The sequence below is a fragment of the Gallus gallus genome, chromosome 6 (genome assembly GCF_016699485.2).
Source record: "Gallus gallus isolate bGalGal1 chromosome 6, bGalGal1.mat.broiler.GRCg7b, whole genome shotgun sequence".
NCBI lineage: Eukaryota > Metazoa > Chordata > Aves > Galliformes > Phasianidae > Gallus > Gallus gallus.
The window spans coordinates 18,396,513-18,421,577 of NC_052537.1; the positions used below are offsets into that span (position 1 = coordinate 18,396,513).

Below are 25,065 nucleotides of genomic sequence, written 5' to 3' on the forward strand. Positions count from 1 at the left end.
GAAGTGCTTGACTGTGCAGATCATTATCATAGCAAGGCAATAGCTGAGGCAATAAGATATTATTCACCGTAGGCGGGGGAAGAACACGAGCTAGGGGGGTGAACTGGATATATTGCATCAGTTAGTTGTGAAATTCAGTTGTGCTTTTTTGCTTTTTTTTTCTTCTTGCTTTTGTGGTTTGCATGCTATGGTCTCTGGTCCTCTGGCACTCTTCCAGCACCACTGACAATCGCATGCCTTGCTGCCTGCAGCCATCATTCTCATGGGCTGCGGTGAGAGGAAAATGCACAAGTCATAAGCGTACTTCCTCAGGAGAAGGAAGTGGTCTCACTGCCCACAATTTAGCTGAAGCTCTTTTGCTGGTAAAAGAAAAAGGGAATCAGACTACCGTCAATGGTCTAAAATAGCTGTCCTTTCCAATTCCGTATTTCATACGAAACATGAAGGACACTTTAGCACCACTCTTACTTGAAACTCATACGAGTGACAGAAATAACTGTATTTTCTCAATGTACAGGAGGTTAATTTCTCTACACAGCACCTTATCTTCCTACATTCCTTACATCAACCTTATATTCCTATCAAGTTTTTCAAAACATACAGCATTAGAATGTGAATTAAGAAATAAAAGCTAGATTTTCTTGTTCCATTCTGTTTTATTAGCATAAGCAGCTTTCTCATCTATTTAAAAAACAAAGAACGAAACAAACACTGCAGGCTTACACCACTAGTACAAGGAACAAAATCTGGGAAAAATAATCCAAAAGTATTATTAATTTAACTACTCTTAAATCTCCCAAACCTCATTTTTTTCCCTTTTGTTATCTCCGTGACTCTCTCAACATTACAGCAAAGCCCAGATACGTGAGCCTAATCATCTCTGAATACAACAGACTTAACTCGGGTGTTTCTAAGGTGGAACAGATTATGCTTAATTGGCCAAATCCAAAGGTTCTTCTTAGAAGCCATCATTTGACCTTTCTCCATAACTTTCTATAAAAGAAAGTAGCCTTTCTTCCTTCCAAGAACAAAAGAAGCTGCCCACAAAACCCAGCCTTCTCAGCAATGAAACAGAGAATAACCACTGCTAAGACTTTACTTCTTACTGTGCTAAGCAAAACATTTGCCCATGCATATCAGTGACAGAAAACTCTTCTGGCAGATGCTGAAACCAACCTTACTAGTTTTATGTAGAAAATATATAGGTACTTATAGATTAGAAAAATTCATCTCTTATAAATCAGATTTTCTCATTTTAGATGAGAAAAGTGCGTTCGCTGTAAGAAGATGATAAAAACAACTCTTGTCTGTGTTACAAAAATGTCCTGCTTTTGCCTTCATCCTGACTGGGGCGTTCAAAGTTGTAGTGAAAATATTTAACGTATGTTTTTTAATCAGATTATAAACAACACACAAACTTTAAAGACTACGAATTCATGTCATGAGCATCACCTATTAAAAACTGGAGGGATTTAAAAGATGTGACTTGTTTATTGCTCCTGATACTATTCTCACCGAATCAAATGAGCAAAATGAGGAATATGAAGACACCCCTCTTCCCTCAGTACCTTTTCACTGTTACGTCCAATTCTCACACACAGCGTGGCAGCACTCAGCTTGAAAACAGTGTGATTTCTGTGATTTCTTTTTTTTGACTGGGAAAGGGAAAGCTAACACTAATGCAGGTATTGATTCTAAGATTAATCTAAAAATCTCGGTGATATAAGCTTGTAACAAATTTGACCTAAGGAGTTGCCAGCTAAACTGTGTGCAAGATTTGTCATAGTTAAATGTACTTTGAAAGCCAAAATAGAGTCTGGGTCATCTCTGACGGAGTGAGGGTGTTTGTTATTTTACCAATTTCTGAAAGGTCTCTAATGTGAACCATACGTAACAGGGAAACATGCACTGGTTTCATACTCCTCTGAGCTCTCCTTATTGCTCAAACAGCAACGCTGTTGGGAATGCGGTTTGGGGACAGGTAGTAGTAAGGGAGCTTTTTGTTCTTGTTGCGCTCGGTGATGGCACTGACGATCTCATCCAGATTCTTGCGGAATTTTGCCATAGCCTCTTTCACCGGCTTCTCCACGAAATGTTCATCCGGATACATGCCCAGAAACAGCTAGTTGAAAAAAAAAAACACACCAAGAAATCATGCTTTGAGATAAAAAAAAAGACTGTTCTGTCTCAGTGCTATGTCATCCGGCAGAACAACACCCTAAGCTTTAGGCGTGCTACTATTGAGCCCAATCAATATTTAAGCCAGCCTACGCTAGCACTGCCAGTGAAAGATGTGTCCTGTCCACCCTCCATCCCTGGCTGCTGCTTCTCATCCCTGGAGGCTCAAGTCAAACACAGCACTACAATTACATGAGTCAACACGGTCTTGCCATAGCTCTCGTTGCCTCCCTACATCCTCCACCTCCTGGAGAGAGGAGGTCAACTTACTTCATTGTCCTGGAACTGGCTCAAGGCCCAGACAGCTCCCAGGTGCCAACAAGAACGCCCTCTGTCTGGCAGACTCTCCACAATCTGCTCGATGGTGACTGTCCCTTTCTCTGTCGGAGGAGGGCAGCGCATTGTCGGTGGGGCATTGGGAATCCAGGAGCACCAGTCATACTGCACAAGGCAAGAAAGCACAGCAAAAAGCTACAGTGGCAGGTATTCAGGAACGCTTCAAAGGAAATGATGAAATTTGGCACTGGGGAGTCTGTTTCTGTAATAGGAGTTCCTCAGAATGAGAGGATACTAATGAAACTAAAGGACAAAGAGATGCTCTTGGGAAGCACTGAAGGAGGTAAGAAAGTCCCTAACTATCTTTCCCAGAGGGATCTCACAAGGGAGAGAGTGGGGTCACCTCCATAGGAGCAGTTATTCTGCTGACCACAGACCCAGATTCACTGGTCAGGCTAAGAATTTAGCTATTTTAATACACAACGATGTCTTCACAGTTTGAGGTCATCTCTGATAAAATCGCTAAAATGGGTGTAATTTCCTTATCTCCAATTGCTCTGTTCTGCAAAACCCGCTCAAAGAATGTGCCACAGCGCTGTGGTAAAATTAGCTTGCAGTTTTTATTGTGTTTGGAGGATATGTTTGCTGTTCTCCAGTCACAATGCACCATTCTTAAATCACCAGATTTGGCGTTAATCCCCGTTATTGGGGTTGTGATTCCCTATGCCAGATCTCTGAGCTTGCACGTGCACTTATTGCTGGGGCATTGTCAAAGACCTCCATGGCTCTGATACCCCAACAGGCACTCACCCAGAGCAAGTCATGGCCACCTGCTCGCATTTCCTTGCCAAGCTGCTGGGTAAAGGTGGTAGGAGGGGCAGCTGATGGTAAATATGGCACGTACATGTGGCTGTGGTGAGCACTTAACTGGGAACACAAATGTAGAGTGTGTCCTGTCCCTGGAGACATCCAAGGTCAGGCTGAATGGGGCTCTGAGCACCTGATTGAGCTGTAGGTGTCCCTGTTCATTGCAGTGGAGTTGGACCTGATGCTCTTTAAGGGTCCCTTCCAATTAAAAAGATTCTAACTCAGAATCACTTCTGGGATACTTCAGTGCCGCAGGATGGTGATGTCTCATCTTGCCTCAGTTACGATCCTGAGTTTTGCCACTGAGATGCTGCAATTACCATTAACCTTTCTTTTCAAAGTAGTTTTTCCTTACTTTCATATATACATATCTGCCTACCCTGCCTGATGGATATCTACTAGATACCACAGAGGATATGGACCCTGTCCTACTGGCTTCAATACAATTTCACCTTGTAGCAGCTTATCTATGCCACCTCAGAAAGCAGAAGTACAACTCCCACAGACAAGTGTAAGGCAAATTTTGACTTTGGTAACTGCTCCAGCAGGCCAGCTAGATCACTGTACTGCTGGGACTGAACTGCTGAAACACCCAGCTGAGCCAACTCAAAGACAGACGGCGTATACAGCTACATGTGCTTCAGTCATACCACCGAGCTGAGCTGTATAAGTTCCCTAAGTCACATCTGAAGATGGGATATGTGCTGCTTTGGCACAAACATACTGCCAAATTTGCACAGCTTACAACAGCAGCTTTCGGTAGTCACCCATGTACCCACTTGCAGCAAATTCAAAGCAAATCCACTTAGCATTACTCATTGCATTTTGTTGCAGAAGGAGCCACAGACTACCAGCGTGTATTCAGGCAGTTCAGGTGATGTCTGGAAGGCACGGGGCTGTGGTATCCAGACTGCGCACCTGATCCCCTCAGCATTTCCAAAATGGGTTTCAGTAACCCATTTAAACGCTTTAAAACAGATTTTTTCCCCGTAATATAATGAATGAAACAAAAATATACTAGGTATAACTTGTATAACTTGTCTCAGTACCTATCTAGTACTCAAAATTATTCCGAATGTTTCCAGAATCAGTGTTTCCACAGTCCTCACGAGGATCTGCAGATGACACTGCAGTTTGTTCGGCCAGAAAGAGCAATGTAAGGTCTGCTTATCTACCCAACAGCACTTCTCAGACCGTGCCCTGGTAGGTGCATCTCCCAGCCCAGAAGGATGAACGGTCACCCCAGAAGTTCCTACCTGGCCAAAATTCACAGCTGCATGCTGGGCTGATGCGGTGAATATTATCACTGTGAGATATTCTGCTAGTTTCTCCCGTGTCTTGATCACCTTAGGAAAACCTGAATGAGGGAGAAGAAAAGAATAAGTAACCCAGCCATGAAGTAATCCAGTTACACAGTAGTCATCGGTTGAAGGTGTGAATTGGAGGACCGTGCAACAGTCACCGAAGACAAGGACATTCTCCTCCTGACTCTGTTACTGGTTCTGCCATGTGCTCTCACAGCAGTTAATCAAGCTCTGTGTCTTGGCTGTCCAGCCATAAAAGCAGAGTGATCCTGCCTTGCCTCATACAGGTTTGTAAGGCATCATCATTGTCTGCAAAGCAGGTGGCGTTCCTCAAGAGAAAGGCAAAGCATAATTATACCTTTAAAATATATGGCACCTCTGTCCTCACACCTACCCTGCGGCAAGGAACTCAGAGAGGCCCTTTTTCTTCCTTCTGCAATGCAAGCAGGGAAAGTTCTCACCAGAGAGTAAATGGCTGTCTGCTTGTATTTATAAATGCCAGAGGCTCAGCAATCAAGCACGCTGTGGGAACAAGTGCCGGGAGAGCTTATTTGCTGAAACAATAAGTGAGGAAATGAGAACTTCTGAAACAAAAACAACAGAATGAGGAACAGAAATAGTTGAATCAAGCAGTCTTTGAGGGGGAGTAATCAAACAGAGCTATTTAAAGAAAGAACGGAATAGTCAGGGACAGGAGAAATATTTAGTCAAAAGCACATTCAAGCCTGCATCTTTCATGCCCCAACATTACAGACCTGTTCTCCACTCCCTATCCCTGACCCAGCCCAGCATGATGACAGATCCCAGGATACCTAGAGAGCTGACAGCACCCCAGGATGAGCTGCCACTGTACCAGCTACTGCCATGTCTGCACCATGAACCTGATGCAGGTGCAAACTCAACCCAGCAGGGACAAGAAGACATGGTAGCTCTGGTCAGGCACCAAGCCCAAAGAGGAGAGGATGCACACCCATTCCTGCACCCTCCTGTCCTCAGCACACTGTGCTCATCTTGTAAAGGAGCTCAGCATGCTCCTGGTCAGAGCAGTGCTCCCAGAGCAGGAGTGGAGACAGTGGGGGAAGGCCAGCTATCCCCCACTTACGCCCTTCCTATCCTTTACAGACCCAGGTCGTCCTCCTTGCTCTGCCCCAGCCCTTGGGGTGGCAGCAGGGCAGAGAGCTGATGCTGCAGACTGGGCAGGTTTTCAGCCTGTAGGGGCAGCCCATAAAACTGAGTCTGTGGGCCAAGAAGGGAGGGGGTCACCAACAGTTCAAGACGTGCAGTGCACACAGCCTTGCCATCATTAGAGACCTGGGAAGCTACAGAGCTGGCCAGGCCATCGTACCTTACCTGAGGACTTCATGCCCCTCATCCCGTACATGTAAATGTCTTTGACGAAGGCCTGGAGTTCCACATCTTCACACACCACCTCGTCACTCTCATAGTAGATTTGAATCACATCCTCTGCAAAACTGCAGACAGAGGAACAAATGAAAAAGACAAAACAAAAAAGCAGAAAGAAATCCTACTGGAGACCTTCTGCTGAGCTTGCAGAGAGGATACACCTTGTGAAGAACAGTGGAGGGCAAGAGCAGGGCTCAACACCCCCCCACAAGCGGTGGGAATGCATTTATTTCTAACTGCAGTATCACTGCTCCACCCTCAGAACTATGTTGGACCACACAGTCATAGAAGCATAGAATATCCCAAGTTGGAAGGGACCTAAAAGGACAGGCTGGGGATAGAAGTCATTTCATCGAAGACCAGATACCGACACGCCTTCAGAGAAAAGGAGTCTGTGGTGTCACACACGTGAGTGGGCTCAGGTGTGAGGTCACCCAGCGTTTGGAAGGTCACTGTTCACACTATTTATAAGCCAAGTACTTACGATGAATCTCTCAGCTAAGTCTGAGGCCGTGTAATATTCTCCTCCAGCTAACAGTGACAAACAGTCAAGATAAATTGAGTTTAATATCTGGTATTTGACAAGATAGCCTATCTCAATTAGCACAAAAAGCACAGGAAAGAGAAGGGCAGGAGCAAGCACACACAAGCAGGGAAACTATATCAAACAACCACAGAGAAGTTGTAATTTCCTTTTCTCTCCAATGGGCATTAACAATTGTAGGAAATACGGAAAGATATTCCCTGTGCCAAAATCACAGGAGACAAAGATATAAGCAACCTTCTAAACATCAGTCTTGCATTATAGACACCCTATTTTCTGAAAGGGAGCTAGGTTTCACTCTTGCAAGACCTCTCCAGACTCAAACTTGCTGCTCTTCTCGACAAAAATCTGGGCCTTGCAATTTTAAGGCACTTCAAGAAAGGTTTAGTTCAAATTTACTGGGCTTCAAAACACAGCTCTCTCATGTGAGTCATATTTAACATTTCTACTTCCACAAGAACCCCAGTGAGCTCACGTGGGTGGCTCAGGCTGCTGCATTCTCTCTTGGTTTGTGCATAGCTTAAATATCTTATTAAATTCCCCTTGCAGGGCTAAATTCATGGAATTGTTGGAGTTGAAAGGGCCCTTTAAAGGTCTGGACCAACTCCCCTGCAATGAACAGGCATATTTACAGTGAAATCCTGCAGATGAATACATACTTATACAGGGGCTTCTGAAATGCAGAATGCAAGAACATAGACCTGTAAAGGGCAGGAATCAAACATCTCTGACCAGGAAACCTAGCAGGAGCTGAGAGTTAATAACTGTTCCTCAAGATGGGTTCACAACACTCTCCTTCACCCATGTGATGGCATTTATTCCCTGTGCTAGGACAGGATCATTCCAATCTATAACACTTTAGAAAATTATTTCTTTTAAATGGTAATGGAACCCCAGGGGACTCCACAGGCTTTCAAAATGATCTGTTCTGTCTATCAAACAGTAATTTCACTGAAGTCTACCCAAAATCGTTTTTATCATAATTTTAGCCTTCAATTTCTCAAAGGCTAAATAGGGGGAAAAAAATCTTTCTTTCTGATGAAACGTTTTATCCTTTTGAATACTCCCATCTCGATCTTCTCTCCTCTACACCTGAACAATGCTAACTCTTGGAATTCCTCTTTTCTCCTCCAGGTTCTGTACCATCAGCCCCAGTCTTTCTGAAAACACGCTGTCCAATTCATGGTTTAGCCTCATTACTGACAAGAGAGGGAAGAAGAATCATAAACAAGTTCCATGAGCACCAGACACATTAGAGGAAACACACAAACGTACACTAGAAGGGAGCACCAGGCACCAAGGAGTATGACTGATCCCCTCCTATCACAAATTGACGCCGTGTAATCAAACAGCCCAAGCTGTGTTCACAAGGCTGTGATGTAGAGCAGAGACAAAATGGAGCAGGATCTCTGGGACAGACTTTATTAGCCCTTTCCAGAACTAAAGCCTCTTACCTCTTTATTGCCTCCCAAACTCTAATGCCATCATCTCGGTAATAGTAGTAGGGGATATCCTCTTTGCTGTCCATCCCCTTAGCTTTGATATCTTCAGGGAAGCAGAGTGAGCTGTAGGTCAGGTCCTTCATTGCTTTCTGAACCATTTGTACGTGTCCTCCTCCACCTGTAGCATTTGCCTGCAGGAACAACAGCAAGATATGAACAGTGGAAGTTAAATTAGGCTCACTTTGTGCCAAGACTGGCTGTCCAGATTCCCAGGAGATGTGTTTTTACCAGGAGAAAAAAGCACATCTCCACACAAATGAGTACCAAACTGCAGAGGTCTACTGCAGTTCTGCATTTTGACCTCAGAGTTTTCACAACTTTTCCACAAACCACAGATAACAGATCTATTTCTCCACAGGCACATCTTATGTATTGCCTTATAATAATATGATGGAATACAGTAATAAAGTATAGAAGTACTGAACCCAGAGCACTTTCTGCCAGCTCCATGCTCCAGAATGATTGCATATGTGAAGGAGGGCAGCTGGGAGTGTGTCACACCAGAGCGTTTGCTAAATCACCAAGCGCTGCTGCAGAGTGGCTTAGGATTGATGACAGGTGGTGGTTAGGAATGGAGGCTACTGTTAGGCACCCTAGGATTTAAGCCAGGACAACAGTCCTGCTGGGTATTTCAGTTGGAAAACACAGCGTGTTCACAACGAACAACACTGCAAAATGCTTTAGATAATCGCTGCTCAGCAGCTGTCAAATTTTGCTTTGTGGTGCTAGCACTATAGCAGTATGCAGCTTACACTTACTCTCTTCTGTCTGACTGTACATTTACACTGAAAATGACAATTCTGGAACTGCACGATCCTCGTTAGCAGGTCTTAGCAGCACACTCATCCCACATGCATGAGGTACAGATGCTGTCCTTCTGCTCAGTGGGACAGGAGTGTCTGCCAAGCCTCCACAGTCAGCAGAGGAACACAGAAGACAAGGAAAGAATCTGCAATTAACTTCTCTTTTCTATGCAGGCAGGCAAACTTTGGAGCATGGAAGCTTTTTTTTTTTTTTTTTTTTTTTGCCTGGTGCCAGAGGTATATGAGGAACATGTCCTGGTTGCAGCTAGCACATTTCCACAGAGAGTGCTGCTTGCCAACCTGCTGTGGTTCCTAGATGTGGCATGCTGTTTCTGGCGTGACAAGGAGATAAAGAGCTGTTATACTACTATAGTCGGGTTTAGATGTTTGGATATCGTACAGTTCTGAAATGGTGACTTAGAGATGAAAGATACCATCTTTAGCACAACAGGAAGTGAAATAACTGAAGGCAATGTTGCTGTGTCTCAGACGATGCTGTTTATGTTTGTGCTTTAGCAGAAAGTCAAGAAACAACACAGTACGTGACAGTTAAGAAATTAGAGCACATAGGGACCCATGAAAAATAACAAAGATTTGCAAAGGGAATTACTTACCTTGTCAAAAAGGCCACATTCACAGATGAGCTGTTCTCGAGCTTTGGTGTTGATGGCTATTGTGAACCGCATGTGTGGCACCAACAGCTGTGAAATATGATAAACAATGGTAGAGGGCAAATGTTTTTATTGAATTCAACAGCAGCCATGTGTAGAGTTTGAAGTCCTCGATGAGAACAGCTAGCTCTACGCTGCCTTGCCAGGCAGCTGGTCAAACCATCCCAACTGAGCTACCACCAGGATGTACTTTTGGTTTGTCAAGCCAAAAAGAAAACCTCCCCGACTCCCCCAGAACCTCTTCACGGATGAACCAACCTTAAAGAGGGGATGTACAGCAGGCAGCTGCCGGAACATGGCAATGCTGAACACCTCTGAGACTAGGTGTGTCCGTAAGAGATGGGTCACCGTCTGGTGGATGTGGAAATCAGATGAGCGAACCCAGATTTTGGCCAGCAGCCAGTCATAGGTGGCATCTGAAGGAAGGAATATGGGATTTTCTGGCCCAGGCTTTTGACCAAGCTGAAAGAGATGAAAACAGTACAATCCCCATATTCATGTGTGTTTAAGATGAGACAGTAAGCAGTGTACCCCTTTAAACACTCTGACAGCAAGCTCACCTGGATTGCAATGGGTACTATTTTATTCTCCAGATTCTTGTACAGCAAACAGATGGGTGCAGCCAAGTACTGTATCGTGCATGGGTCTGTCTTATTGGCATCCACGCCATCTAACAGTTCATAGTCCACAATGAAAATGTTTCCTTGCTGGAAAAAAAAAAAAAAAGTGAAAAGGGTTTGGTGTGTTTTAACAGAGAGAGGGAAAGATGAAAGAACACAGCAGTGTTCCTGGTGGGAAGGACAGAAAAAGGGCAGGACAGCAGCTGGAAGGTAGATGAGAGAGGAAGAAGAGAGCACTGAGAGAGGTTAAGAAAGAAAAGCAGAAAGGCACAAGCAGTGAGGCTCAGAACTAAGGCTGGGAAGTCTCGGCCAGAGGCTGGTTCACGCCCTTCAGTTACCAGCAGCTGCTGGCCCACCCTTGCTCATGGAGGCCCAGGAGTGATGTTTGCCATCGGGACAGCAAGCACCTCTACACAAGCTACCTGGCTTGTGTCTGCTGAGCCTGACAGCCAGACTCTCAGCAGGGAGCGACTATGTATTTGGCATTCATGCAGTGACACTGAAGTGCAAACAAGTTTTACACTATCCCACACTCCATTCTCATTGTACAGACAAAAGGAATGTACCATCCTCCTAGTCCTTCTTCAGCATTTTAGTTCAGCTCTGTGAGTGACAGAGAGTACCATCCTTCTGGGAAAGCGTAGGATGCTTTGCCCCTCTGACACTCCCTATCCTTTGAGACGAAAGCACTGTGAAGGACCCTTCACCTCCTGGTGGCATCCCTTTAACTGGAGCTAGAGAAGAGCCTGGCCTGCAGCTGGAGAGAGGAGATGTGGCTGAAATGTAGCTGGAACAGGGAGTGGAGGTCAGAGAACACAGGAAAGAGCAGATGGAGTCCAATTTCACCCCAAGCCCTACCTTCACTTCTTCCTCCAGGGTCAGGTTCCTCTCCAGGCTGCATTCTACCATATCCATGGTCACTGGCAACTTCTTGGGAATCTCCGTGCATCGCCGGATCAGCACAGGATTGCAGCCATTCAGGAACTGGTAGCCAAACATGAAATCTTCTTTCCAGTGCTGCATCACATACTCTAAAGAAAAACAAGTCTGCAGCATCAATATCACCGTATTTCTGATTTCTGTTTCTCTCCCAGCTCTTTTGCTATACTGCAATAAAACATTCAACTTCTATGAAAAAGATGCTCTCCATCTGCAGACCACCTCCTTATGTCTTCCAAGATAGTCTTCAATCTTAGAGTCTCCAAACTCTTGGGGTTTATTATACAGACAGACAAGCCCCAAAACAGTGGCACAGGCAGGGGAAGGGAAATACCCAAGGTGGGAAGGGAAAGAACAGCAGTGACTGGAGCTGGGTGCGAGGTACCTGGGGAACGATGTTGATTTTGGGCTTCTCACTAATGCTGTTCACTGGCTGTATTTTTTTTTCCTGTTTATTTTTCAATTGTTAATGCAAAGCAGATTAACAACTATTCTAAATAAAACACTAGTTTTGGGGACTCCATCTCCTTATTACATCTTTAGTAGTACTGCATGTTTTCCACACTGCAGTTCTCCGCTTCCTAATGTCATTATTGCCACTTCGATCTACAAGTTGAGAGTCAGAAAACACACGATTAAAGGAAAACAAAATCCCACCGATGCTGACAGGGAAGCCGCATGACTGAAAAACGTGAACTTGCTTCTGCCAAGGCTTACCAATAATCAGATTGAGAGGTGCACTCACATGGCTGAGATCCATTCTTATAGTTTAAAACTCACAGAACCGGAGCTCTCCTCATGGGTATAGAAATATTATCAATGAAATTAAATGTAGATTATATCTAATCCTCGTACTTTAGCAAACAACCTTATTAAATGTAACAAATTGATGTCATTAGTTTTTAATAGCTCCAGCCTCCTTTTGTGCTTTGCTTTATAGCTGAAACCACAGAAATACCTCCTATTTTTGTTACGTGGTTCTTAGTCAGCCTGAGGAGGGGCAAAACTTCACAGCAGGAAGGAAAAGTATGTTCCTTTGCAGAGCCAGAATGAGTACATTTACACATACTTGAAGAGCTACATGCTAACCGAATAATAGCATCTGTGAATCAATTATATCCTTTACTACCGTAAAATAATACAGTAAAATTCAAAAGCAAAAAAGTGAAACTCAGACTCTTACAGATACATATCTTTTCCTGGTAAGATGTGAGCACAAAATGGTAAACGCATCACCATGTTTACTGTAGCGTGCATGATAAATCCCAACATGTTTTTGGAAAGAGATGACGTTTGGGATAGATGCTGTGAGCCCTTTTAAGCACTAACTTGCACTCATTCCCAGCAAGAGTTACAGTTCCTCCGGTTGTGGTCAGACGGACTATTTTGTCTGCAGCAGGACCAGGTGAAGAAGTTACAGCTCCCAGCTCATTCTCAGCCCTTTGCAACACACCCCCAGACTTACTGGCCTGATGGCTGGCAAGTTTTGTCAGAATGACTCATTGGAACAACCCGTGCCACCAAAAACATCCAAGCCATGGGCAGAGAGTTGGAACTGGAGGGTCTTTAAGGTCCCTTTCAGCCCAAGCCAGTCTATGTTTCTATCACAACTTTGCTTTGTGGTCTTGTGGGTTGCTGTATGATCAGCAGTCTAAGTTTACTGCCTGTTCATGGTAAACGATGTGCAAGCAGAAGTGTAGCTCAGCCTTTTCCTTCTTAATCATATATATTCAAGACGGAAAATCAGACATTTGATGATGCGAATGTGAGAAAATGCTGACAAACTCACCAGAGATTGTGTTACTGATTCTCACAAAGATCTTCTCAAAATCTGCAAAGTCACTCCAGGAAGACTGGAACATGTGCATAAAACGGTTGATATAGAGATTCTCCATCCTAAAAACAAAGCCTTATACTGTTACATAAATGGTAGCTTTGTTGTTACTAAATAGAAAACATTGATTTTGATTACATGACAGTGGATTTAGAATCAGGTTTTCTTTCCACTAGCGTCTTCAAATGTGCAAAGAAAAAGGCACTGCATGAAGATGAGGAGGGCAGTAAAGAAGGCAAAGGAAAGTCACAGTGTCACGACAAATCTTCCCAAACAGAATTTAAGGAGAGGAAAATTCCAGAAGACTGCAGTTGTAAATTATAAACTGGCTGAGAGACCTTAAAATGAACTGGATTAGAAGTGGCCAAAGAGGACAAGAAGCCCACAAAGACAGCAAGTGGCGCTCTGAAAGAGGATTCCCATCAGCATAACCAGAAAATCAGACAAAAGAGCTACTGTTAGACTGAGTCCAGACAAGGGACCTGTAGAATGGCTGCTTCTGCTGCTACAGATAGCAGTCAAGATAAGAAGAGGCGCCTGAAGGCACATTAGGAAGCATCTTGTGCAATTATCCAGCCTGGACCTGGAGACAACCTCTTTGGAGGTCTCATCACCTCTGACAGGGGCTCAGAAGGATTGTACAAGGAGCTCACAGTGGCCTTTCCTGAGCATCAGGAGATGGAAGGAGTATTGGTCAGGACTTCCTGGACAGACAGTAAGTGTCTGAATATCAGATGAACTTCTAAAGGAAGCATGACCATGTAAGGTTTCATCCATATCAGGTCACTAAATGGACTCAGATAAGAAAGCATTCACTGTTACTAGAAGCTGCAGCTTTCTTAGAATGATTGTGAAACCTGCTAGTTCTCTTATCCACCTATGCTTGATGATATAATCCCCATCTGATCACTGAAACACTGAGAGGCACATCTTTCCAAAATACAGAGGCACCGGCATGTTGTCAGAGTCACAGATGTAGGAATTGTGGATCATCTCAAAGCAGCCTTGCCTCATCTCCTTCCGTCCCACTGTTTGACACAGTATGATATGGCTCATGCTTGTGAGACAGCTCAGAAGCAGTTGCACAGTGCAGAGGGTTCCTATTCACCCATTAACTTTGTACTATTCCAAATTGCTGGATGGGATTTTTCAGGCTCGCCCATTGGGCAGGACTCTGTTTTTTCAGTGACATAACAAATTCAGGCAGGATAGTGACTTTGATGCCTGAAGCAGATTACTTTCAGATGTGGTTAAGTGATGAGCTTAACCTATATCTGATGGAAATAGCTTTTCTTCAGCAGAGCGTCAAAGGTGCATTGACACCACCTTTTGGTACCTGATTGAAAGGCCTAATTTTCCCAAATAGCCAAGGAGAGAAGCATCTTCAGGGGGCAACACTGAGCACAGCCAGATGCCTACGGCAGTAGGTGCCAATAACTCTCCTTCCCACACTTTTCAGCAGTCTTACCTCATTCTGTCTACAGCCAAAACAGTGTCTAACGAGAATGCAGAGGATCAGCAAGTTCCAAGAGTGAAAAACTTGAAACATCAATTAAAACTAACAAACAAAAAAAAATTTTTTTTTCCTTTACTTTTTCCTGAATTGTTTGACCACGGGTGCAGATGGGAGCAAAGAATCCAATTCTGAGGTTCAGTGGATGTGGTCACATCCTTACTCTGCACAAAAAAGCTTTTGCAGAATGCCTGAAGTACCACAAACACTTACGCTTTGGAGTAGTTCAGAATGAAGTCGATTCCTTTCTCGTTGTCAAACTGGATGTCACGGGGCAGTTCACTGTGACAATGGGCATCAATGCTCAACGGAAAGCCAGGGTGCCACTCCTTCCAGCTGAGAAAGGAGAAGTTGGATTAACCGTGTAACTTCGCCAGCACAAGAGCTGCATTGTTCTTTCACCTATGCTGCTGCTGTGACTCAGCTATAAAGAAAACTTGCATCATACTCATCTGGGAAAAAAATACTGACTTATGCTACAATAATACTTACCAGTAACCTGTAAAAACATGAAGTACAACAGAAGGTATCTACTTGGCCGACTACCTTCATAAAACTTGAAGTATCTTAATTCCCTTGATATTTCCCAATACCTGTCACAATTGGTTGGAATTGGTAGTAACTACAAATTTACTGGGAAGTGAAAGGGGCAGAGAGAAAGACAGCTGTACACTACACACTATTTGGTCACATCAACCTCACTCTTGAGGCTACAGTTTTGCAGAACTAAAACAGAACCATAACAGGGTGAAACAAACAGCCTGAGATTTGGAGTAAGCAGCAATGTGATATCATTTTGTTCATCATATATGTGCAATGGGCGAAGAGAGACAAACGGGTTTCGTAAGTGACTTGCACCCTCTCAGAAGTCTCTGGTGTCCAAAGGCATGCTCTGACGGCTACATCCCTAAGGTAAAAATGCTCTACCCCACTGGCACTGCAGAAGCCGCTGGGCAGGAAAACCATCTGTCCCACATTTGCAAAAAATACTGTGAAATGACTAGCAGCTCAAAGTGTCACGCATGTGTCTCATTTCCTCCAAAAGGCAATGCTACCAGAGGTACACGCAGCCTGGGCTCAGCTCCTGAGCCTGCCTCCCGATGGCCATGGTACTTGCCCTCTGCTGTGTATGATCTCCTACTATGCCACATTTTTACTGCCAAAGAAAAGAAGGCAATTTGTAATGGGGAATATTTCAGCAGTCTTTCCACATTGCCTGCCATATACAGACTGCATTGTGCACTATCAGTTAAACATCTGAATTGCAAATTGCTATTTTCCTGGAATTACCAATGGTTTTGCCTTCCTTTTTGCATGCGTAAACAAAATTTTGTGTCACCTATCTTTTTTATCCAGAATTTCCTCTGCTGTTTCCCATTATTTGTGATCAAGTCCCTTTCTTAGTCAAATCATATCAACAACATATATGCCAAACCTCAATCCATCAGTTCTGAATGACATCTCTGTTATTCTCATCCTCATTCTCCTGATAAGGAGAGGGAAGCAAGAGAAACTTTCCTTTTTTTAATAGAAAGTATGTTTCTGTAAAAAGGAAATGTATGACATATTCTGGAATTACCTACTGATAAAATATTTTCCTTTTGTGACCTTCTCTTAACTAGGAAAAAGTCTATAACTGTATGGAGATGGATAACACCATTGTGTTTTGATGGTACTTTCCAGTCCGCTCAAGCAATGTCAGATCTTCCACCATGCCCTGGTTGAAAAAGTGACTAAAACTCACTACAGCAGCCAGAAAGCTCCAGAATAAGATGACATGTTGATATCACACTCCAAAACTGGAGTCCTGCTTGTAAAAGACAAACAAAATCTATCTTTATCTTTTCTTGAAAGCACAGCTGTAGGCCAGGGGGCCCATATAGAGACTATACCACTGAATTTCACCTTGCATCTTCTAGACAGGCTTATTTGGGATTCAAGTATCTTCTAATGCAGCCACGTGCAGCAGGATGACCATCCATCATTTACGATGAACTCCATCTAAGTAAAAAAGCACCTCTATCCAACATGCAAACTTCCAGTTTGGTTTTACCAGCAGTTCAGTATTTAGAGCAATATGATTATCTGAACACACTCTGCCAACCCCCGACCTGAGGACTTCTGGGGAGCTGTGAGAGACTCACCGGTACATTTTTTGACGATTCTCAAGCTCTTTGCGCCTGTGCTGCTTGAGTATCTGGGTCTTGTCATCTCGGGGGAGCTTTGCTATGAGTGGGAGAAAGAAACAGGGTTACGAGGTTCCTTTATCATCACCCAGGTCTTGAGAAGGACACCGGTGTTTTAAAGCCTTCCAACTTTTGTCCTAAACCTTTACAAAATTTCTGTGGAAAAAATTCACACCATCCAGTTTAGTACTTTCAGCTCCTCATGTGGTGCCACAAGGAGCAACTCGGTTAAGCTAAGAGCAACTATCTCATCTCTATTTAAAACCTGAGTTCCTAACGTATACACTTGGTGTTAAATGGCCTCAATAGGGTCATGGGACTTAATTTTATATTTCAGCATCTAGAAGAATTTTTGTCAATCAAAGAAATCTTAATATTGTCTGCGACAATGTTGTAAGTTAAACTACAATACTAGGAAATATCTCCCATCCTCTCTTCTCGAGCTGTACTCTCCCCTGCCAGCCTGAGGCAATAAGAACACTTTCCTGTCACGAGAACAGAAAGACAACCCAGTGAGATTTCAGTTCCAGACAACTTGCTCTTCTGACCATGTATCCACCATACTGCTAAATAACAGAGACTTCCTTAGTGATGAGGAGAAAGCACAGGGTACGTGACTTGCTTTACATAGGCAAATGGAAAGGCAGATAAAGCTAGCAGGATTTTTATGAGAATAGCTACTTTGGGTTGGAAATACTGGAGGTAATACAACCAATAATATGTATATATATATGGGTATATAGCTAACGGTTTCCAGCTGGCTGTGTTTACGGTACCAACAGAGTTTCACTTGCTTTTGTCCTTTATCTGACTATACTTTGAATGCCACGCAAAGGTCATGGAAGTCTGGGATGTACACTGGGAAAGAGAAAGGGGAGGTGGGGGAGTTCTGGGTGCTGCACAGGAGGTTTCTTATGGTGCTCACCTCTTCCATCTCGAAGGACAACCTCTTTTTCATCTGTAATCCAGCGGTAACATGGGAATTCAAGATAATCACCCAGTGGTGTTTTGACAGTGACGTGCTTAAGGTACCAGTCATCTTGGTACCAATATTTTCGTTTCTCAATTTTTATTAGCTGAATTTCTCCAAGGTCTTCTTCCACCGTCACATCGTAGGAGTCAACCTACAGAGCAGAAATAGTCAGTGATACACTGCACACGTGGAAAGCAAAGCCAGCACTGTACAAGCACACCTGGCCTTCCTTGTGGCCAGCGTGGCATGGGTGCAGCAGTACTTTCCTGATTCCAGTGGGGCAGAAGGACAAGGACAAGGTCAGAAGCAAATTATATGATTGCAGTACAACTGAAAGGTGAATGAAATAAATAAGACCATGTAAAGCACTCCAAAAATGGGGAAACGTTTTGTATCTAATCCAAAGATGCTATCTCCCCTTGAAATGTTTGCAAGTCTGAGAAAAATCTGCAGACCACAAAAGCTTTTGCTACTGCATTAGCTGAAAGAGGTATTGATTGGGCAAGTCTATTCAGACTGCTGCACCAGAAGGATAATCATGGGTTAACACATAGGATGGTGAACTCTTGACTCAAGGACAGGTACTTCAGTCCCCTCACAAGGCTCGGGCTAACCTTTTCAGGACCTGTGTGATCTGCTGCATGCAGGGACAGCACTGAGCAAACTGCAGTTCTGGTGGTAATTGCACTACAAGGTAATATCAGAACAGAAAGAAATGATTAGTCATTTTGCATGTGGCCAGTAAGGCACGGTGCAGTGCTAAACAACTCAGGAGAATGGGGACTGACTCTCAATTTCCAATACTGTAAGCAGTTCAGGGCAAAGGAGAGCAGTCAAGCGCTCGCTGTAAAAGCTGAACTGCCACAGAAATCCTGAGAGCAGCAGCCTCAGCCTGTCCGCTCAGATGATCCTGCTAAGCATAAGATGGTTACAAGAAGAGACTGTATTCTCTTGTGGTTTTTCTCAGCACTGACAACAACCTTAGAAACACTAACCAGCTGCTGATATCCGAAGGGTGAGATACACTTCCTCTATATGCTACAGTGTCTGCGAGACCCTCCTGCCTGAGTGAGTCTCATCATTTGGCTCCTGGCCCAGACACCGTGCGCTGCTTGATCCCTACAGGAGCACTCCCCGGCCAATTGGTATATACCCACTGTTACTGTCTTATTTGCTAGGAAAAAAAGCTCTTTCAAATAAGGGCCAAAACTGAAAAGTGAAGCAAGATTAAATTCCAGATAGGAAAAAGGAAAGAAAGTATGTATTTTTAAATGCCTCCAGATGGCACCTGTTGACCTCAAGAGTTAAAAAGGAAAGATATATAGCAACTCGCATCTATATGATTAGAAGAACACACATGCTAAGAAGGATCCCCGAGCATCCCTTTCTTTCCCATTTTAACACATGTTAAATGCAAAGTACCCTCTCTACAAGCAATGCTTGAATTACTAGCTGTGATGATCATTTTAGGATGAAGGCATATATATGTCTACCAAAGTTTGAGATGACAGACCTCAGTTCTCTCATACTCTGCCACGTGAAACTATCACGTTTCATGGCTCATCTAATTGACTCATAGAAGAGAAAGAAAGAGAGAAAGAGAGAAAGAGAGAAAGAGAGAAAGAGAGAAAGAGAGAAAGAGAGAAAGAGAGAAAGAGAGAAAGAGAGAAAGAGAGAAAGAGAGAAAGAGAGAAAGAGAGAAAGAGAGAAAGAGAGAAAGAGAGAAAGAGAGAAAGAGAGAAAGAGAGAAAGAGAGAAAGAGAGAAAGAGAGAAAGAGAGAAAGAGAGAAAGAGAGAAAGAGAGAAAGGCTTTGAAATCCATGCTGCAGATAACAAAACCTCGTCTTTGCCTGTCTTTCCCCGTGATGTTCATCAGTCAACTTTGAAACTGTTCAGGCTATGATTGATAAACTGCATCTCCTATGAGGTTGCTTCATATCAACAAAGACAAAGGGATTTCTTCTAATGTGCACCCTAACTTCACTTAAACTCAAATATTTAAAATCAGTCTTGGCACCACTTACTTTGATTCACTGAGACTTAACAGACTAATCTCAGTCTGAGCTATATTCCTGCTTTCCTACTAAAGCCAAAGTCATTGAACAGTTTTAATCAAAAAGGAGACTCATCTGGACTTAAATCAGAATTTGCTATGCTGATGTCAACAGCATACCTATCCACACAAGGTGGTAGCATGAGAGGGAACTGTGCTTCACAAAAACAGCATGGCAGTCCTTGGCAAGCCTGGCATGACAACATCTGCCTGCCAGGCAGGAGCTGGGAGATGAAAATCACATTGCTAAGATTTCAACTGTCATACTAAGATGGTGTCTCTGACTTTTCCTTGCATCTCCGAGCAGAACAGAAGTAGTTCTTTCAATAGACCCAATACATACACTCATTTTGAGGGCTTACGCTGCTGAATCTTCAACCCTTCCACCCCCTTCACTCACACTGTCCCAGAACAGCTAGAAGGATAATGTACACACATAAATTAATTCCCTTGGTGTTTCAGAAGTTTGAACCAGATCTGGAGACTGAAAAACACTGACTGGCTTTTCCCAGAGCTCACCACAGTGGTGCCGTGAGCCTCCACTATGCAGGCAGTGGCTGTAGGACGTAATCTGCCATCTTGCCCAACATACCTGTCTATCCCTTTTAAAATTTCTCTTCTTCAAATGTTTACCTAACTTCCATTTAAAAAAAAAGAAAAATCAAAATCCTCATTTACGCATACCTACTTATATTGTTTCTATAATTTACAAACCCTTATTTTACACAAATGTACATAAATATATCTAGGATTAGATGCAGTGAAGGTGCAGTAAAGGCGTGGCAAGCTGTACAGACGGTGCAAGGCTCAGAGAAGCAGTTGTTGGTTTGTTGTTGTTGCTCAATGATTTTGTTGCATTCATGTTATGAGGTATCCTGTTAAACCACGTTGCATCCCAGTGTCTGCACGGTAAGCCATAGAAGCTGGGGGTTTTTAAACAGTTGGCTTCAGAGAGAGAGAACAGAGTCAATGAAGGCTGCAGCACTGTCCGAAGTCCTTTAGCATCCTGTCTGAGCGGTTTACTCTTCTGCAAAATCCAAGCTCTTTCTGGCAGAGAAGCACCTCCTGCTGAGCAGCCTGGTGCTGCAAAAGGAGCGCCAAAGCAGCACGCTCTGCACACACAAAGCCCAAAGCCACACAGAGCTGTTGTCCTTCTGGAAGCACCGCTGAGTGTGTTTCAGCAGAAAGCAGATGGAAGGGTAACAGGAAGCAAACAGAGAACTGAGGGACACCATGCACTCACACTGAAATTGCTTTACACCAACAGGAACTTACTCAAAAGACAGTGAGTGAAGAAAAGCAGCTCCAGCTTTCTAAACTACCCATGTCCAGTGCTTGGAATAAGTCAGACTGAAACTAAAAGTACACTGCCATTATGAAAGCTCCTTCTGGTTTTCCCACATCCCTTCCCTTCTATCAGCATTTGGCACGCAGATATGCTCAGAGCTGGTTGGAGCCCTCATCCAACATATCTAGGAAAACTCACCATCTGCATTCATTCAAATGAAGCCATTCATTCAGGATAATGGCACTACTGAGACCGGCCCAACATTTAGTAAAGAAACTGGGAAGTGACAAAGCCTTACAAGATAGTACTGTGGAATTCTGGTTATCTGTGATAAAAGTGCTTTATTATTATTATTATTTTTCAAATGTCATCACATTTTAATTATTTGGAAGAAAAAGAAAACTATAGGGATGCTACCGAAATGCCAGAGGCAGAACTGGTTTCAACTGTCACATTTTACAAAGCAACCAACCTGAAAGTCTCACAGTGCACTTCAGTATGGTTTGCTTGTTCACTTTTTGTTCCATATCTCTATTTTTAATTCACTTTTCTTCTTTCTTTGCATGGCATATCAATGAGACTCATGGTGTTCTGGGCACAGTGTTACCTGAACAGGCACCTGGAGGAATGCACTGCACTGCCCAAGGAAACACTGCCTGCAACAGCACAGCTTCACACATCATGCTGCAAGCGTCCCGTAAGGCAGCCATCTTACAGAACACACTAAGGAAGGACTGCATATGGAAATAATGTGGATAGTAGAAAAAGTCCAGGATTAGTCACGGACTTCTGCACCCGGAAAGAAGTTTGACAAAAAAGAGAAAAAAAAAAAAAGAGATCGTCCCTATCTCAGCTTGCTTACCTAACAGTACATTTTGTATAGAATGTTAGGCAAGCTATTCATAAAGGTAGAGACTTTCAAACCCACCTAGAAGCTGCATTCCTAAGGAGAACGTATGTGCTTGCAGGTGCACATACTGCCTGCTGCAGGGCTGCTGCACTGCACAAAGCCCGGCTCCTCTCACCGTCACCCAGCAGAGCCCAGCACTCCTGGACCCCCATTTGCGCCTGAGGATGGGAGCAGGGTGCCCAGGCACTGGAAATCCAGAGCCAAGCCCAGTCCTCCTAGGAGCACAGCCTCATTCCGAGTGTGCAGAACACCCTGAGGTTTTCTTCCATCACTGTCATTAACGTTGTTAAGCTTTGCTTATATTCACCATTTAAAATAAGAAGAGGGGGGTAGGAGCTTGATAATCTTTAAGGTCCCTTCCAACTTAAGCCATTCGATGATTCTACAAAGAAGAAGGAGTCTATGCCCTTTCGGGACATCAGGGGGAACAAGATCTCTATGCAACGAATGCTTAATGGTGAAAGAAAGTAATTTCAACGGCAGCAACAGGGAGGTACCCACACCTCTGAATTTGCTTTTCTCAGGATGTTTATCCACACATATTTGGGGGCCGTATCTGCACACACCATCAACACTAACTTAAAATGCTGTCATCTGTGAACCATATCTGAGGTGCCCAATCAAGGAATGCTGGACAGCTGGCTCGGGCTGTGCACCCCGTGGGTGAAAGTATACCTATGGGCAAGGCAGTACTGTGACGGAGGGACAAACTTGTATGCAGTGGTGGGGCTCATCTCCAAAGCGCGTTAAGGGTGCTTTTAAAAAACTTTTAAAGTCCCTCAGATCTCCTTAGATCTCTCAGAAGCTGTGCGTTAGGGCTACAAATGAAATACACATTAAAAAAATAAAAAATCCGAGTCTATTATTTTGAAGTCGGACAATAAACAAATGAACACCATACCAAAAGGGTACTCGGAGTACAAGAGATGGCTGCTGGACGGCCGGAGCCCAGCACAGTGCACGCGTCGGGGTGAACCCGAGCAGCCCCGCTGACAGCCCAGCAACAGCCCAGCCCTACGCCTGCACAGTCGCGCTGATTTCCAGCTATCACTTAAGGCTGCGATAGAGCGATAGAGAGCTCCGAACCCCGGCCCGCCCGCCCCGATTCCCACCCTCAGCTCGACAGCAGCGGGACGGGCACTACCGGCTGAGCCGGGGCTGTGCGGGCACTCACCGCGCCGCGCTCGAAGTCGTTGTAGAAGGGTTTGTCCAGGAGGTGCCTCTCGCTGCAGCCCGCAGTGCCCTCCAGGCTCAGGTACACGTAGTCGTCGGTGCCCGCGAACCACTGGCTGCCCGTAGCCACGGTAACGGTGTAGGACGGCATGGTCCCACCGGCACGGCACGATCCCACCGGCACGGCACTGCCGAGCCCCACCGCTAAGCCTCGCCCGGCCCCCACCGAGCACCGCCCCGCTGCCCGGCCCGGCCCTGCCCACTCGCGTTGCTCCGCTTTATTACCGAATCCCTCCGATCTTGTCAGCCCCACACTGCCTTCGCACAGCCGCCCGTATCGCAAACTGCTTATTGGTGCAGGCAGACACAGACACACACACATACACACGCGCGTACACAGTGTTTCCACAAAGCACCGTAAGGATCCCACTGTTTCACAGTCCCTGAGTGCAGCAAGCACAGAACCTCTGCTGTAATTAAGATGCTGACACTGAGATAAGAGCTCCCAGTGCTTCTCTCACGCTCAGCTTACCCCGGGGAAGAGAGCCCCAAAGCACTGATGCTGGACACATGGCACCAGTGCACCAAGCCCACTGATGCCACGCTCCCGTATATTCATCGGGCACACAGCAGGCCCCATGCTGGCACCCCCTTAACTCCGTCATGCTGCTGCACAGCCCCAGGCTGGAAGGAGATGGGCTGGGGCTCCTGCAGACCCCGTTGTACTTCTGTAAGTGGCAGTAAGGGACTGCTGTAAGGGACCTTAAAGATCATCAGAGCTCCCTGAGGCTCTGCTTTAGCCTCTAACACTGCACCTGCCCGTGATGGGTTGTGGCTTGTCTGGTGTGGTCACCGGTAGTGACAGCCTGCAACACCCTCCTCTTTCTCAGAAGCACGGCAATACTCATCTGCACTCACTCAGTCTCATTGGAGGTCTCCCGTGTCTCTTCTGTACAGAGACATCTGCTCGCTATTCTGTGACACCGTCGGATATCCACTCGCATTCAAGATCTGTATTTACATACAGGCATATAGAAAGTGCCTTCACTGGCTCTGCAGAATTGCTCAGCGCAAGTCTCCAGCCTGCTGCTGCTTTTTAAATAGCACCAGCAGCGCAAAGCTGCTACCGCCGCAAGGCACACCCGCGGCAGCTGAGCTCCCATCTGCCCCCCCGAGGCTCAGCCTGCAAGGGCCCTTCCTGCCGTCCCTCCCAGGGACACTCACCCCATACCAGCCCACTGCAAACTCTTATCCTTGTTCTTGCTTTTTCCTTTTGAAGAAACCATGCCACCTGTTTCAGATGGCCACAAATTTAGGCTCGTACACCTTTCTCTGCAAGAGTTACCTGAAACCCGTTAAGGCAGTGGTGCTTCACCTGCCCGACACAGGGCCACCTTCTGGGCATCTTCGGTTTTGCTGCAGGTACGGAGCAAAGCGCTGCGCAAACCTCACTCGGTGGTTTCCCGTGTGTTTGTGTGTCAGTTCCCCTGCGGTGCTGGAACCCCATCCTGCTCCCCTGGGTGTGCAGCTCTGTCTCCTGCTGGGCAATCCCCTGCAGCACAGCGACTCTTCTTACCAACTCGCTAAAGAGAATGCTCAGTAAGCTCCGTGCTGTACGTGACTCTTGTAGGAGCATCCTCCTTCCAGCCCCTTCACAACTCACCCTATTTTTAGTCTATTTCTTTTGTGCCTTTCGATTTTACCTTGACTTCCACCTTCAGTGATTTGTTGCTAACGGTATTTAGTACTGGCAGAATTAGCAGATGTGTCATATCAGGAACCCGACAAACAAAATGGAGCCTTTTTCTAAGAAAAGAAAAAAAATCCACAACAAACAACAACAACAACACAAACAAAAAACAAACAAACAGAAAAACCAACCCAACCCCGAACAGCACTTTCACTAAGGGACTACAATGCTTCTACCTGTGCCTGGAAGTCTTGGTCTTAAAAGCCAGGAAAATTGCTCAGAAACGTGAAATAAGAGGAAAGAAGGAGGGAGCTGTCATGCACTGGGCTGAGGGGCT

At 44.8% G+C, this 25,065-nt stretch overlaps 1 protein-coding gene across 3 annotated transcripts; it reads right to left on the reverse strand.

Annotated features, from left to right (window-relative positions):
• Positions 1-636: 636 nt before the first annotated feature.
• ALOX5 (arachidonate 5-lipoxygenase) lies at positions 637-24,577 on the reverse strand. 3 transcript variants are annotated; one of them, XM_015288448.4, is made up of 14 exons: positions 24,384-24,577; positions 17,567-17,765; positions 16,600-16,681; positions 14,669-14,791; positions 12,898-13,004; positions 11,028-11,200; positions 10,110-10,256; positions 9,808-10,011; positions 9,493-9,579; positions 8,028-8,206; positions 5,976-6,097; positions 4,578-4,678; positions 2,449-2,619; positions 637-2,122 (listed from the first exon to the last, which is right to left on the reverse strand). In XM_015288448.4, the coding sequence occupies exons 1-14, from the start codon at positions 24,543-24,545 to the stop codon at positions 1,943-1,945; spliced, it is 2,037 nt and encodes a 678-aa protein (XP_015143934.3). In that variant the 5' UTR covers positions 24,546-24,577; the 3' UTR covers positions 637-1,942. The 3 variants fall into 3 exon arrangements, with proteins under 3 accessions (XP_015143934.3, XP_003641560.1, XP_046799039.1); XM_003641512.6 differs by lacking the exon at positions 24,384-24,577 and adding an exon at positions 23,040-23,244; XM_046943083.1 differs by lacking the exon at positions 24,384-24,577 and adding an exon at positions 20,943-23,078.
• Positions 24,578-25,065: the final 488 nt, after the last annotated feature.

Coding starts and splice junctions, on each gene's coding strand:
- ALOX5 (XM_015288448.4), bottom strand. CDS start 24,545: ATGGGGTTCCAGCACCGCAGGGGAACTGACACACAAACACACGGGAAA. Junction 10,012..10,109: donor TAGTACCCATTGCAATCCAG/GTGAGCTTGCTG, acceptor CATCTCTTTCAG/CTTGGTCAAAAGCCTGGGCC. Junction 4,679..5,975: donor GAGGGGCATGAAGTCCTCAG/GTAAGGTACGAT, acceptor TCCCTCATTCAG/GTTTTCCTAAGGTGATCAAG.